Source organism: Maniola jurtina, chromosome 13, assembly GCF_905333055.1.
Source record: "Maniola jurtina chromosome 13, ilManJurt1.1, whole genome shotgun sequence".
NCBI lineage: Eukaryota > Metazoa > Arthropoda > Insecta > Lepidoptera > Nymphalidae > Maniola > Maniola jurtina.
The window spans coordinates 12,657,969-12,671,745 of record NC_060041.1 but is presented as its reverse complement, the minus strand read 5'-3'; the positions used below and the strand labels follow the sequence as shown (position 1 = coordinate 12,671,745).

General features: G+C 38.1%; 1 protein-coding gene across 2 annotated transcripts in view; it reads left to right on the top strand.

Annotated features, from left to right (window-relative positions):
• LOC123871357 overlaps window positions 1-13,066 on the top strand; it is a 177,837-nt gene extending 164,771 nt beyond the window's left edge. Inside the window, exons 6-15 of one of the 2 annotated variants that reach the window (XM_045915120.1) lie at window positions 33-147; window positions 2,117-2,244; window positions 2,934-3,049; window positions 3,472-3,581; window positions 4,478-4,614; window positions 5,115-5,213; window positions 5,821-5,934; window positions 6,430-6,546; window positions 6,993-7,091; window positions 7,670-13,066. In XM_045915120.1, the coding sequence (XP_045771076.1) occupies window positions 33-147; window positions 2,117-2,244; window positions 2,934-3,049; window positions 3,472-3,581; window positions 4,478-4,614; window positions 5,115-5,213; window positions 5,821-5,934; window positions 6,430-6,546; window positions 6,993-7,091; window positions 7,670-7,767 (1,133 nt within the window). In that variant the 3' untranslated portion in view covers window positions 7,768-13,066. Of the gene's footprint in view, window positions 1-32; window positions 148-2,116; window positions 2,245-2,933; window positions 3,050-3,471; window positions 3,582-4,477; window positions 4,615-5,114; window positions 5,214-5,817; window positions 5,935-6,429; window positions 6,547-6,992; window positions 7,092-7,669 lie in introns of both variants that reach the window. The other variant, XM_045915119.1, reaches the window with a different exon arrangement.
• Window positions 13,067-13,777: the final 711 nt, after the last annotated feature.

Here is a 13,777-nt window from a genome sequence, read left to right as displayed (position 1 = left end):
TTTAACCAATGAAATGTGTTGGTAATTTCCAGTGGAGGAACTAGTCTGCCTGGCGGTTTGGAAAGAGGGATCCACGAGATACCTGGTGGGGCAGATCTCACAGGTGCAGAGGAGGAACGCCATCGCCTCTGATGAAGATACGTACAGGTCAGTTGCTTTTTTCATGACTGCAAGACGGAAACTTACGACATACAACTAACTACGTCATATAACCAATTACGTCGTACAACTAATTTACATGTCAGTGGAGTACCTACTGTGTCAAGAAAATACCGGGAATAGGTCAATGAAACAGAGAATATGTATTATTCATCCAAATATATATTGTATCACCTTCAAAGGAGGCCCCTTTTGAAATACGCCACTTACGCCAACGATCAAATATCCAATCACCAAAACATTTTTTGAATGAATATTTTAGAATCGAGTACAGCCGCGAATTCTCTTATATGCCATATCGACTGAAAACGGTTAAAAGTTATAATTCGAGTTTTAGAAACAGAAAAAAGTTGGCTGGAGCCATATCAGGGGAGTATGGTGGCTATTCGGTAAGATTTTTTGAGTTTTTGGCCAGAGATTCAATCAAAGTTTAGCCTTGTGAGATTGTGCGTTATCGTGGTGCAAAATCCATGAGTTTTCCTTCCATAAGTCCGGTCTTTTTCAACGAACTTGCTCTGTCAAACGCCACGTATAACGCTCAGATAATACGAATTCTTTATACACTGTTTCACTTCCACGCAAGGGCGGATCCAGCTTTGGCGCCAGGAGGGGGTCACATAGTCGTGGTCAAGTCAAGAACTTATAATTTAATTTTGATAACAATAGATACAACTAAAAAGTAGGTACATAAGTTACGCAGCACTCTTTCAGTGAGTAAGTACCTACATATCTACCTATGGGATTTGTTTGGGGGGGGGGGGGGGGGGTTACCCGGAGATGCTTAGTGGAATTTTACCTTTCAATTTGACCAAGATTGATTGAAGATTTGAACAAGATAGAATGCAACAAGAAATATGAGCGCGAGCGCAGCGAGCGTAATTTTTCTGTTACAGATAAAAAGCGAGAGATGAACGAGCTCAGCCATAAAAAATGTTACCTATGTTTTAAAGAACCTCACTCTACTTTTCTCATGAAAAATAAAGATTTTCTAGGGATATTCAAAAATGTAATCTCATGCGCACGAAGTTCCGGGTAACTACTACAAAAACAACTAATAGAATAAAAGCGCGAGCGAAGCGAGCGCGAAATTTTTATTAATTGTATTTACGAAATAATATTAGCGAAAGTACTTTTCAGGGCTTATCTTTTTAGGTAAAATTTGGTACTATTCAGTGGTACCTTGCATTGTATACATAGGTATTTTATCCCAAAAAAACTGAGTTTCCACGGGGTTTGAACGAAGTTCCGGTAATCAACTAACACAATATAAAAGCGCGAGCGAAGCGAGCGCAAATTTATTGATAGATTTACAAAAAAATTGTAAATTCGAGAACTAACTAGTATATTACGCATTTTGAAAACAATTTCTTTTGGCTACGGCCATGTTAACAACAATAACATTTAAGTTAAAACACACGCACTGGAATAATGAGAAACTGATTACTTATCATTTCTTGTAATTAATGAATTTGCAGCAACAATTTTTAAGAATACTTATTTTATTTTATTTATTACGGTATAGTTACATGGTACACTCATAAACACATTAGGTAAAGGTAAAAAGAAATTTTAGTTTTTTAACTTAGAACTAACTATGTTATGATATTATGTTGAAGTTTAGTTGTTCCGATTGAGGTTAGGTCTAGCTAGACGTTACGTACTAAGTAGTCGACAAGCGCGCGCAAGTGTGACGCGGTAAAATTTAAATTTTCGATGCGTTCGTTCCCAAACGTTTGCCATCATACAAAGTTATTATATTATATAAAAATTAATTAAATTTTGAAGGTATGTAGTTACATAAAATCTGTATGGTGACAAAATACATAAATAAAATCATTATGTTCAATTAGTGGTCCACCTAAGTCCTGGAACCAGCTCAGGGGGGGGTCATGACCCCCATGACCCCCCCCCTGGATCCGCCGTTGCTTCCACGTTATATATTGTTCTTCTTTTGCAGATGCTTCATCTACAAGGGGCAGCACGGCGACAAGAGCACGTCATACATCATCGCGCAGTCGGGCGACGCCACGTGCAACGGCTTGTCTTCCCCCACTGACGGCAGCCGCACCATGAAACTTACTACCAGTGAGTCCATTCCCTATTCTCTCTGTATGACCCTTTTTTATGGGCTACATACCAATATCACAGTTCACGACAGTTAGAAAACTTGTAACTAAACGTCGAGGCTTCTCCTATACTGACAGGCGTCAAATGTTACCTACATTTGACGCTAGGTAGGCTATGAAACGACTAGATATCTTTGATTTCACGTCAACCCTAGCCTAATATTTGACAGATGTCGATTCAGGATCAAAACCGAGAGTTCTGCTGCTTTAGATGCTTCATCAGTAAAGGATAGAGGGACTAGAACTCGAGCATTGTTGCGCAGTCAGGTGACGCCACGTGCAACAGCCAGTGTTCTCTGTCCTACCCGTAGAGTGTTTCTGTAAAACGTATAGCCAGAAGATTTCTAAAGTCGAGTGGAGCGAAGCGAGGTGGTCACCTCCGTAGTGAAATGAAGGTCGAGAAGGTGAAGCTGAATGAAGGGAAGACAAGTCTTCTGGTGTAACCCATTTAGACCACTACCATTTGGTGCCTTGAATTTCCATTACGTCTTAAACGTAGGAAAAGCATTTAGTATTGACGCACGTATCGCAATTCCTATCCGATAATGACTGATTTGAAGTGATGAGAAGAAGTGTCCATTCAAATTTAAAAATACTAATAATATATTGTATTGTTCTGTATTTCAATGTTTTGACTACTATTTCCAGGTGATGACGAACACAACCGCTGTCACTTCCCGAGCTGGATCGTGGAGCATCACAAGTGGTTCAGTTTGGATCACACGCACCAGTACCACTTCACTACTAAAAACGCTACTCTAAAGGTAGGATCATACATCTCTCTCTCTCTTTCTCTCTCTGTTTTGTATTCTGAGGAAAAGGAAAAGGTGACTGGATGACTGACTGATCTATCAACATACAGCTCATACTACTGAATGGATGGAGCTGAAATTGGGCATGTAGATATATATGTACAGTACCTGGCAGGAAATATTGTACATCAAACTTTAGAAAGAGATACGTCACATAGTTATGAGTGACAGAGACAACGCTCTACGAAGCCAAAAAACCCTTATTTATATTTCCTGTCGGCTACTGTAGTTATTATAAGGTAGATAACTGCTAGGACAGGATTTTTGAAAATTCAACCTCTAAGGGGTTAAAATAGGGGTATGAAAGTGTAGTCCCACGTGGACTGAGTGCAGGCATAAGCTACTTAGTTATAAATTATTCTTTTTTTTTTCAGATCATGAATACAGATGGATCTTTCGAAGAGAAGCGTTTGGTGTGTCACTCGATCCTGGAGCAAAAGGACAAGAAACACATCAAACTGGTGGCCCATGTTACTCGCGGATGGTGAGTTTGTTGAAATCACAAAATATAATCAAATACGTCCAGAAGTTGCATTCCTCTTTGATGCTGGCCAAAAGCCAGCCTTAAAATAGCCTATATAGTTTTGTTATTAACTAACTGGAAGATAGAACACGAAAGCACGCTAATAATTCCCGCATGGAATATTCCCGCACTAGTGCGAATATGAGTATTTTCGCACCACTTTGTAGGTTAGATAGAAAATGTTTTGTAAATATTTTTTAACTGGAAGCAAAAACAGTCCAAAAAACAGAAACATCCAGTAGACACAAAGATCACCGAAACAACACCTGACACACAAGTACTTTCCATGCATTTTACCTGAACTGCAAGTTTGCATGCTTAGACACATCCGAGAGAAGAATTCAGTTCAGTAGCATGCATAGGATTTCAAGTCAGGGTAGACATTAGTTAAGTTAAAGGTGTTATGCTTGTGACCTGCACGCTACTATTTCAGGAAGTAATGAATAACTTCGAGGGACAATACCTGGGTAAGAAGGCCCAGCCTCAATGCCCGCTTTCCGATTGTTTAGAGTTAGATCTAGAACAGAGTTAAAACTTTAGCAGCCACGGACCACCACTTTCGGAAATTTATGGACCCCTTTCAAAACTGTTTTAGAAAAAAAAACGGTGAATTCTAAAAATCTGTTATATTGGTAGCTTCCGCTAGTTACTATAACTAACACACAAAAAAATACAGCACATCGGCCAGTGCCGCGCGGGCGGCGCGTAAGGCTAGGCAAGGCAGATAAGTGTTTACTGCACTGCTGTGAACCCCGAGTGCACATGTTACGGGGCCCATGGACCCCACTTTAAGAAACCCTGATCTATAAGATCCTTTGTTGGGCAATAAACTAATAATATTGTGGTTGTCATTGCAGCGAGTCCGGCCACGTATGCTTAAAGTTCCACCGACGTGAGGGTAACGTCCTAGAGCTGCAGCAGGGCTCCGGCCTGTGGGAGTCGCCGCAGGACGCCTGCGCCGAGCTCGACAACCCGCCCTACGTCACGCTCATCAGTAAGTGCCAACTCGTAGAGTCGATGAGGCAACGTTCTATACTAGGGGTGCAATCGGTATTGCAAAAGCTAAATGAAATCACCATCTTCACACTGGTAGCAGATATATTCAAATTCCTCGAACACGTACGAAGCGATTTGCTTCCTTGTTTCTAATCCGAACCGCTAGGATATGGAACGCCCTTCCAGCATCAGTTTTCCCTCCCACTTTTAATATGGGTACCTTCAAGTGAAAAGTGAATAAGCAACTTCTAGGCAAGCGCGCTTCATCTTAGGCTTCTTGCTAGCATCATCACTTGCTAGCAGGTCTGATTACAGCCAAGCGCTAGTCTATATATAAAAAAAAAAGTTGAGTCTTGTATTAAGACTGAATCATTTACTGCAAGTTACTTTAAACGTAACAAAGCAATAAAAGCTTGCAAAACTATTTTGAATTTTAATCACTAAACTCTACACAGACAACTACAGAATAGAATCCATATGAAATGCTTTATTTTCCAGCTACGTCTCTCGTTCCGATGCCGTGCCCAATACAGGGCCGGTACAGCGTGCTGAGCTCGCTGGCGGACCGGCGCCGGCGCAGGCAGCAGCTGTCTTCGGGTAAGTTGCTTAGAAAATGGTTGCTGATATAAACATAAGAAAAAAAAAGAAATTATGAATAATACAAATACATAATGAATAAAAATAACTACTTAAACATAGTGTTAGTCTAGGTCTAGGAATCATGGGAATGTGATAGCCTAGACTATTTTCACATTAAATATTATTTTCGTAATCAGCACCCAGGAAAACTTCGGAAACATCCATATTGATTTATTTAAAAAAAATTGTCGGCCATCTGAAATTAAAATTAAAAATAGACGTCATTTTCGTAATTAACACCCGTCAAGAATGCCGATTTTAAAACAGCTGTTCTTTAATGTGAGATTGTCGCATAGAAAAAAATATTACCGCACTAGTGCGATACTAAAAAATTACCGCACTAGGGTGATATTAAAAAATTACCGCACATTCTCTGTTGGTAGCCAACTTGTGCGGTAATGTTTTTTCAATACTCTTCTTGAAAAATGCACTGATAATACCTAAAATTGATTTACCAACATCAGCTCGTTTGTAATAGCCTCCTTACCGCCCTTGTAACACAATGTTTTGTTATAGCACATGGTCAGTAATTGAGTACTTTACAAACAAATTTATTTTCCAGTGGATTCGGACTCTGAAGGCTTGGCGGAGTGTGTGTCGGGTGACTACGACAGCGCCAGCATCGGCTGCGGACACGCGCAAGACACGATTGAGTTCAAGTCTTCATGCACCAACACTGGTAAGCATTTATTTATTTATTACTAGATGATGGATTTAGGTTTTTGAAAAATCGCTAATATAATAATACTTTTAGAGTGACATCCAAAATAATATAGGTAATTAATTCTAATCCTAATTTTTAAAATTATTTGACATCATAATTTTTGTGTGGTACAGCTACTTTAGTGACTTCGTTTCCTGAGTGGCGTATAGGTATTTAGATTTCGGTCGTTCAATTACTAATAGAGGTTGCCTGGTAGATATTGCTCTAAGCAATAAGGCCGCCTTTGCACACAATTGTTTTTCTGTTTTCTCCTTTTTGTGTTGTGTTCCTTTTCATGTTATTGTGTCAGGTAAAGATTTCACCTATCATCTATCTATCTGCCCGGTTAAACCAACTACTGTGGTTTTTGTGCCGCTGAATGTAAGAAAAACCCTCTGTATATTTTTTCAGTTAATAAATATACATACATATATACATCTATCTATCTAATGTGTCGATGTTTGTCCGCAGTGTACACGTGCTACGGCAGCTGGCGCGAGGGCGGGCGCGGCTTCCTCATCGCGGCGCCGGTCGCGCGCCCCTCCGCCCGCCCCAAGACCTTCTGCTTCGTCTACACGCACCACAACGGTCAGTACACTCGTGACATACTCATGACTCCCATGACATTCATGACACACCCATGACATTCATGATACACCCATGACAATCATGACACACACATGACACTTATGACGCACACTTGACGTACATGATACACATACATGATATGATGTGATGATGCTCATGAGTCATGAACTGTGTAAAGACACGCTCATGACATCGATAGTAATATTTTTTATTTTTATCGCACATGTGCGGTAATACATTTTTGACAACCCAAACCATTGGTAGATGCTTTTGACGATTAAAAATCTAATTGAATAAAAATAGTTTGAATTTTGATTTTATTTTAAAATTTTTGACAGTGGTGTAATAAGTCACTTTACGAGCAAATGTATGAAAAAACATAGTATACGCACATAAACCTGGGTTGTTTATTTTGTTGACATTGTTAGTTTCCGTTGTTGCTGCAGAGTCGAGCGCGGTGTGGCTGAGTGCCGTGCCGCACTCGTGCGACCGCGACGCGCTGCCCGGCCGCCACGGCGACAAGGGATACAACCTCACCAGCAATGGTATGCTAACTGTATATGTTAGGTCCCGTTGACTTAGAATGATGAAATTTGGCAGATATAACAACACCTCGTCCATACTATAATACTATAAATGCGAAAGTATGTCTGTCTGTCTGTTTGCTACCTTTTCACGGCCCAACAGTTTTACCGATTCTGACGAAATTTGGTGCAGGGTTAGCTTATATCCCGGGGACGGACATAGGCTACGTTTTATCCCGGAAAATTAAACAGTTCCCACGGGATTCCTAAAAACCCATCCGCTAAACCGATTTTATAGATACCGAAGTAGCTTGTGTCCCTGTTATTGACCTAGGCAACTTTTTATCCCGGAAAATCGAACAGTTCCCATGGGATCTTTAAAAACCTAAATCCACGCGGACGAAGTCACGGGCATCCTCTAGTAGAATAAATAAAGGGAAAAATCCGAAAACCGTGAATTTGTGAATAAATTACAAAAAAATTTATCAAAAAGTGTTATTTCTTGTACGATAGTAGGGAATCCTTCCGAAGAGACCATAACAAACTCAGCTGGCTATTATTTTTTTAATTGTGACTAATAAAACTGTATTTATTTGCAGGCACGTGTGAGCAGAGCAGCAAGTACAGCGTGGCGGCGCGGCTCGCGCCCGCGGCGCTGCTCGTGGCGCTGCTGCTGCTCAGCACCGCCTGCAGATGATATGACCACTAACCGTCTGCTGAACCGCACGCACACTTTACTTTAGTTTCGTCATTGTAACGCGGCAAACTCCTACAGTTAGTGTCAAGTAAAAAAGAGATCTGGGACCTTTATAGTATTACTAGACGAAGACCGCGACTTCGTCTGCGTGGATTTTAAAATATCCCGTGGGAACTCCGATTTTCCGGGATAAAAAGGAGCCTAAGTCCGTCCCCGCGGGATGTGAACTATTTCTGTACCAAATTTCATCAAAATCGGTTAAACCGTGGTTGGGCCGTGAAAAGCTAGCAAACAGACAGACAGACACTTTCGCTTTTATAATATTATTATATTTAATTTACCAATACTAATTGCGAATTGGCAGGTTTCATACACCATGAGAATATTATAGAAAACTTATTCGTGCAGTCCTCACGATGCTTTCCTTCACCGTTAAAGGCTGATTCACACCAATTGTGTACACGTGACACGCGTAGTAACGCGCATAAACAAACCGGGTTACGCATACGTCCACGCTTTACGCAAGCGGTGTGCCATGTTTCATACGGTTCCATACATTACAACGCAATGGTACGCGCTACATCTACGCTTACGCAGCCTGTGTGAACGAGCTATTAAGCAAGTGAATATTTCATTGCTTAAAACGCATATAACTTTGAAAAGTTATAGGTTTCGATTCCCGAGATTGGAACTCCGGACTCCCCGTATAGCAGGCCAAAGTAATAACCTTAGACTATTATCGTTTGCAGTCCTTTTTACATGACGCTAACTGCATTTAGAAGTTTGGCGTAACCAATATTAGTGTTCTCAAAAACGTTTTGTTTCTAACGATTATTTTCTAGTGAAAGTCTTATTAATTTTGAGATTAGATCAGCAACGAAATTTGACTTAGATAATATTACAATTTTATTTATTAAGAGTAAATAACGATTAAAACCACTGACCCCTGCTTATACAAGTACGCTGGTCCTGCGATTGTCGACCTGTTTTTGAAGCAACTTGATTTTCGCCATTTTGGCGCTGATAGCAGCAGTGAGCGTTGTCGGAACTAAATGTTAGTGATAAGACATCAGTCAACAATATAAGATATAAGACTTGACAATACCCCTGTGCGCGATGGCGAGCCCGTCGCCCACAGTACGGGGGCCCTGGATCAGACACACAACAGAGACCTCGAGGTCCCAAGCCAAGAAAGCAGGCCTTAGCCGACAACGGCTTAAAGAACATTACCGGGGAACTGTTCTTCCCCGCGCCACACCCGGGCAAGGAGGGCATCCCTCGAGGCACGTACCCCCGTCTTGACTCTTGACCTAGGTCAAACGGAGAAGACCCCGCTGTACATCTGTTAACATAGCGTCAACATGACCATTTGACACTAAGTGTCAAATTTAATTCCCGGTACGATCGCTGGGGCTCTCCGAATCGGCACAAAAAATAACTGTCTTTTTTATGGCACATCTATTCCAGCGTTCTTGTATATGCCCATTTCAGTGATTAACTTGTGTGGACTAAATTGCGCCGAAAATTGTATTAAAAATAAAATACTTTAAAAAAATATACACTCATCGGCCGGTTCGTCCCGAAACTCCGGTCGATAAATTGGAAGTTGTTTATTGAACTTGTACAAAATGTACTAGAAACAGTTATCATGGACTATTGTATAGGATTGTAATTCTAAAACAGCGTAATGCGTTGCTTTGATTGTGATATGGATGGTATTTTTAGACCAGTTTAGAATTATGGGATTATGAGTTTTGCAAACTTTTGATCAAAACTCCGGCTTAGAAATTATATCGTGTTCAATTCCTCTTTAATAATGACTGACGATTTTGATCCCAATTCAATTGGCATTAGACGTTAGCCGTTCCTGTGTGGCCACTCAGTTTAACGCATTGAATACCGGCGGAATTATAGCGATAATTATGGCGTTGTTGGGCATTGACGTTAACCTTAATATGCCCCGACTTGGATGACTTGATAATTTTATCATGACTCAATAATCTGATTGATCACACGTCTCAGTGGATTAAAATATTCAGTTGAACGATCAGATTTTTGAACGATGACGTGATAAAAAATATCACGTTTGCAAAGCTCATAAAATCCCTATAAATATTCTGGCCTTTTTTCGTTGTGTTTTGGCAGCTTTTTTCTGATTTTTTTTTTGTTTTCTTTTTATGGTTAGTAAATTATGTATAATTAGTATTTATTGATTAGTTGTCCACTTAATTAACGATCGTTGTAACCGTTTAGGAGAAACTTTAAAAGTTTTATGATCCCAGTGTAATGTCCAGTGATTTTAGTCGAACCGATTTTCGATAGACCGAAAAATCGATCACACATTTTGAACAGTGCTTAAAATTATGATAATTTTAGATCATACTAACAATTTTTTTTTGAAGTTCTAACCTCTAAATGTGCATCCAGAATACATGCTATAAATTGTTTACTGCTAAAAGTGTATCTACACCTAATAGGCGCATGTTGTTCATCATTCCACTCTACTAAAATGTTATAAAACCATATACATTATATGACATAAAAACATGTTATAATAATATAACACCTGGACAAACCTTAAAGGCCGATTCACACCAATTGCGTACACGTGACACGTGCGTAGTGACGTGCGTAAATCCCTAATAGACCGAGTTACGCAAGCGCTGTGCCATGTTTCATACAGTTGCATACATTACAACGCAATGGTACGCGCTACGTCTACGCTTACGCAGCCTTTGTGAACGAGCTATAAATCTTCAAAACTGTTACAACTTTTTCTACGGGGCCTTTAGCGACTTAAATTATTTAACTATGCACTTCAAACCAGTATTGTGTCTAATTCCGATGTGCGCTTTTTCTAAACTAAAATGTCAGGTCTAAATATATAGCTATCCCTTTCGTAATGTTCTCTTTAGAAAAGGACAGGACTAGATTTAGACCCATCAGTTTTGAGATTGGAATTAGCCATATTGGAGTTAGCGATGACCGATTTGTTTTAAATTGGTACCCAAATCGGTCAGCGATTTCTTTCATTGTCTATTTCAAGTGTATGGATAAATCGGCCCGTTTCCTATATTACTATATTAATTTTAGGTTAGGTCGGGAACTAAACAGAGTTAAACAGAAACGAAGTTACGTGATCAAATTGTAAATATATGATGGTATAAGATATTAAATTAAATATTATGCATTTTTATTAAAATTTATGAACACTTTCAGATCAACGACATAATATAACGCGCTTAAAATGATTCAGTCTTCAATTCTGAAATTTCAAATCTGAAACTAAAAATCCAAATTATTACTTTACCCAAAAACTGAGGAAAAAGAGATTCTAAGACCAGTTGAAGGAGAATTTTCTGCTTTTAAAAATAGTGTCGGAATCTATTAGTATATTTTGATACTATGATGGCGGATTTGAAGGTTTGCGAATTTGGACACTTATGCATTTTTGTCTCAAAAAATGCAGAATGTAATATCGCGCGCAATTATCGTCAATCTGAGAGTGCTCTGTGTATTTTTTGAACTTAGTCCCCGCGTCCCTCAAACAAATGACGCTCGTCCCCCATTTTGTAATTCTTCGGGACGTTGTACATGTATATTATATTACTTATAGGAAAAAACGCTTTTCAAGTATACATAAAACTTATATATGGTATATGACAGATTAAAATAAGTCTAAATTAAATAGATAGACATAAATGTAGAGAAATTGTGCTCAGCAGTGTTTTTTAATGTCCATTTCGTTTTTCGTTGCGCATCTCTTTAGTAATATAACGATATGTAATAATGGGTTATGGTAATATTGCATTTATTTTTGCAAAAAGTCTTATGAGTAAATACTCAAAATTATTTTTGTAAGACTTAATTGTACCAGTGAATAATTTTGTAAGTCATCGTTAGACGAAATAACGACGTTAATGTTATCTAAAATTTCGATATTGAGTAGATTTCGCCATCTTGCCACATGTTTTCATCGGGCGAATCTAACAATATTATTTTATAGACTATTCCAAAATACACATATAGTTAGACAAAAGGTTAAAGACAATTGTGGCTAGATAATTCTGTTGGTCACAATCTCTGAACTAAAATGATACATCTAAATGTGTTAAGACCCTGTTTTAATGCTCCCTGCGGAAAATAGTGCTAAATTCTCTAAATTATTTTGCCAGGTTCTAAATCTAGCGCTATCCTTTTCCACGGGGACCATTATGACAGGGATAGTCAGTGACCGTTAATTTAGTATAGTTTGGAAACAGAATTAGCCACATTAATTTTTAAACCTCCATAGCTTTAGTTAATTTCAGACGTCGTTTTTCCGACTACCGTCATCTAATATTTATCGTTTTATTTTTATTTTTTGCTTTTTCTAACGCTTCCGGCAAACACTGCTATACATAAATCTGACCAATAGTAGTTAAAAAATGTAATTGCTCATAAAAATAGTGTGGAATTTTATTTGTGATATAAAAATTACTTAAGAATTAAAAAAGTAAATAAATAATTAATTATGTACATACTCACTAGACTCGAGTTCCTGACATCGTGTTTCTTTTCCGACGTTCTTTTGTGATAATCGTTTTCGAGTATTTGAAAATAGTTGATAAGTGAATTGACAAATGCTTGCCTACACAAACCTATTATTTTAAATGGAAAAAATATAAAAGTAGCCGAAAAATGATATTGTAAATAAAAACTTAGTTCATAATTTATATACAATCGATATTATAATAAGTGTAACGCATTTTTTAAATACAGGACGAGAAGTATTAATTTTGAGAAAATAACCGAAGATAATAAATAGCGTTAGATATATTGAATTGAAAAAAAAAAAAATATAAACGAAAATATCTGGCAGCCATTTTTTAAATAAAAGTGTTATAAATTGCACAATATATTAAGGTAATTTTCACGATTTAGCGTATAAGGCAGCTTTTGTTGGTTTACGTTTTATTTATTATTATTAAAATAAGCGAAAAATTTTCACTTTGTGAATAAATTGCACTGAAGATTTATGTAAAAAAAATGTAATACTCTATGGGAATTGTATTTTATCTGCTTGTAAATATATATTTTTGGGCCACAGACTTTATTAATCATTTCTTTTTTTTGTTAGCCTCAGAATCCATTTTGTATACTTAGCTGGTAAAGTCTTTTATTGGTTTTTATTTTTTGGTAATAATTTCGCCTGTTTCGGTTGGTGTAAGCGATTGGTCATGCCTCGGGATACGATTGTAACTACTACGTGTAAGCCTATTATTATATTTTGATTACTGAAATATATTTAAAAATCAAATTTCTTGTTTTATTTTTTAAATTCCTGTGTTGTCAACATCCCAAAGATTGTTTAAAACGTACGTACCTATATATACGTACTCAAGAGCTGAAGGGTTAAGGGATTGATTGAACTCCGCAAAGTCAAACAACCCCAACCCGACTACGTTACCTACTACCAAAAGTATTTATAAAACTCGGAGGCAAAGCTATTTAAAAAGTGAAGCTAGGTATATTTACTACAAAAATAGGAATTCTTCGAAAATAGAGCACACTAGCCTGGAAAAAAAAGGAAAACCTAAATCAACTACGGAAAGGCTTTCGAATGTAGGTGGCGTTCTAGGTTCATGCCAATCGAAAATTTTCGATTGTTCAATAATTGTTATCGAATAATAGGGATAATCGAACAATTAAATTGTTTATTGAATTAATTGCTCATCGCTAAACCAAAGTGTATTAACTTAGATCTCAGCCATTGTACCTTATAGAGCGATTACGTATTGCATCCGATCCGAATCCGTGAAAATACGTTCCGAAATAGTCATAGAACTAATTGTATGATAGCTTACGCACTAGATCCAACTTACGTCATCCATGAGCTTATCTCGGGTGTGCCTCGGTTCTAACTCGGCCTTCCAAATGTCTTCGGATGTGTATAGGTCCAATTAATGTCTTCGGATGTGTATCGGACGTATGACGTAGATACGTCATACGTTCGATAGATACATACCTA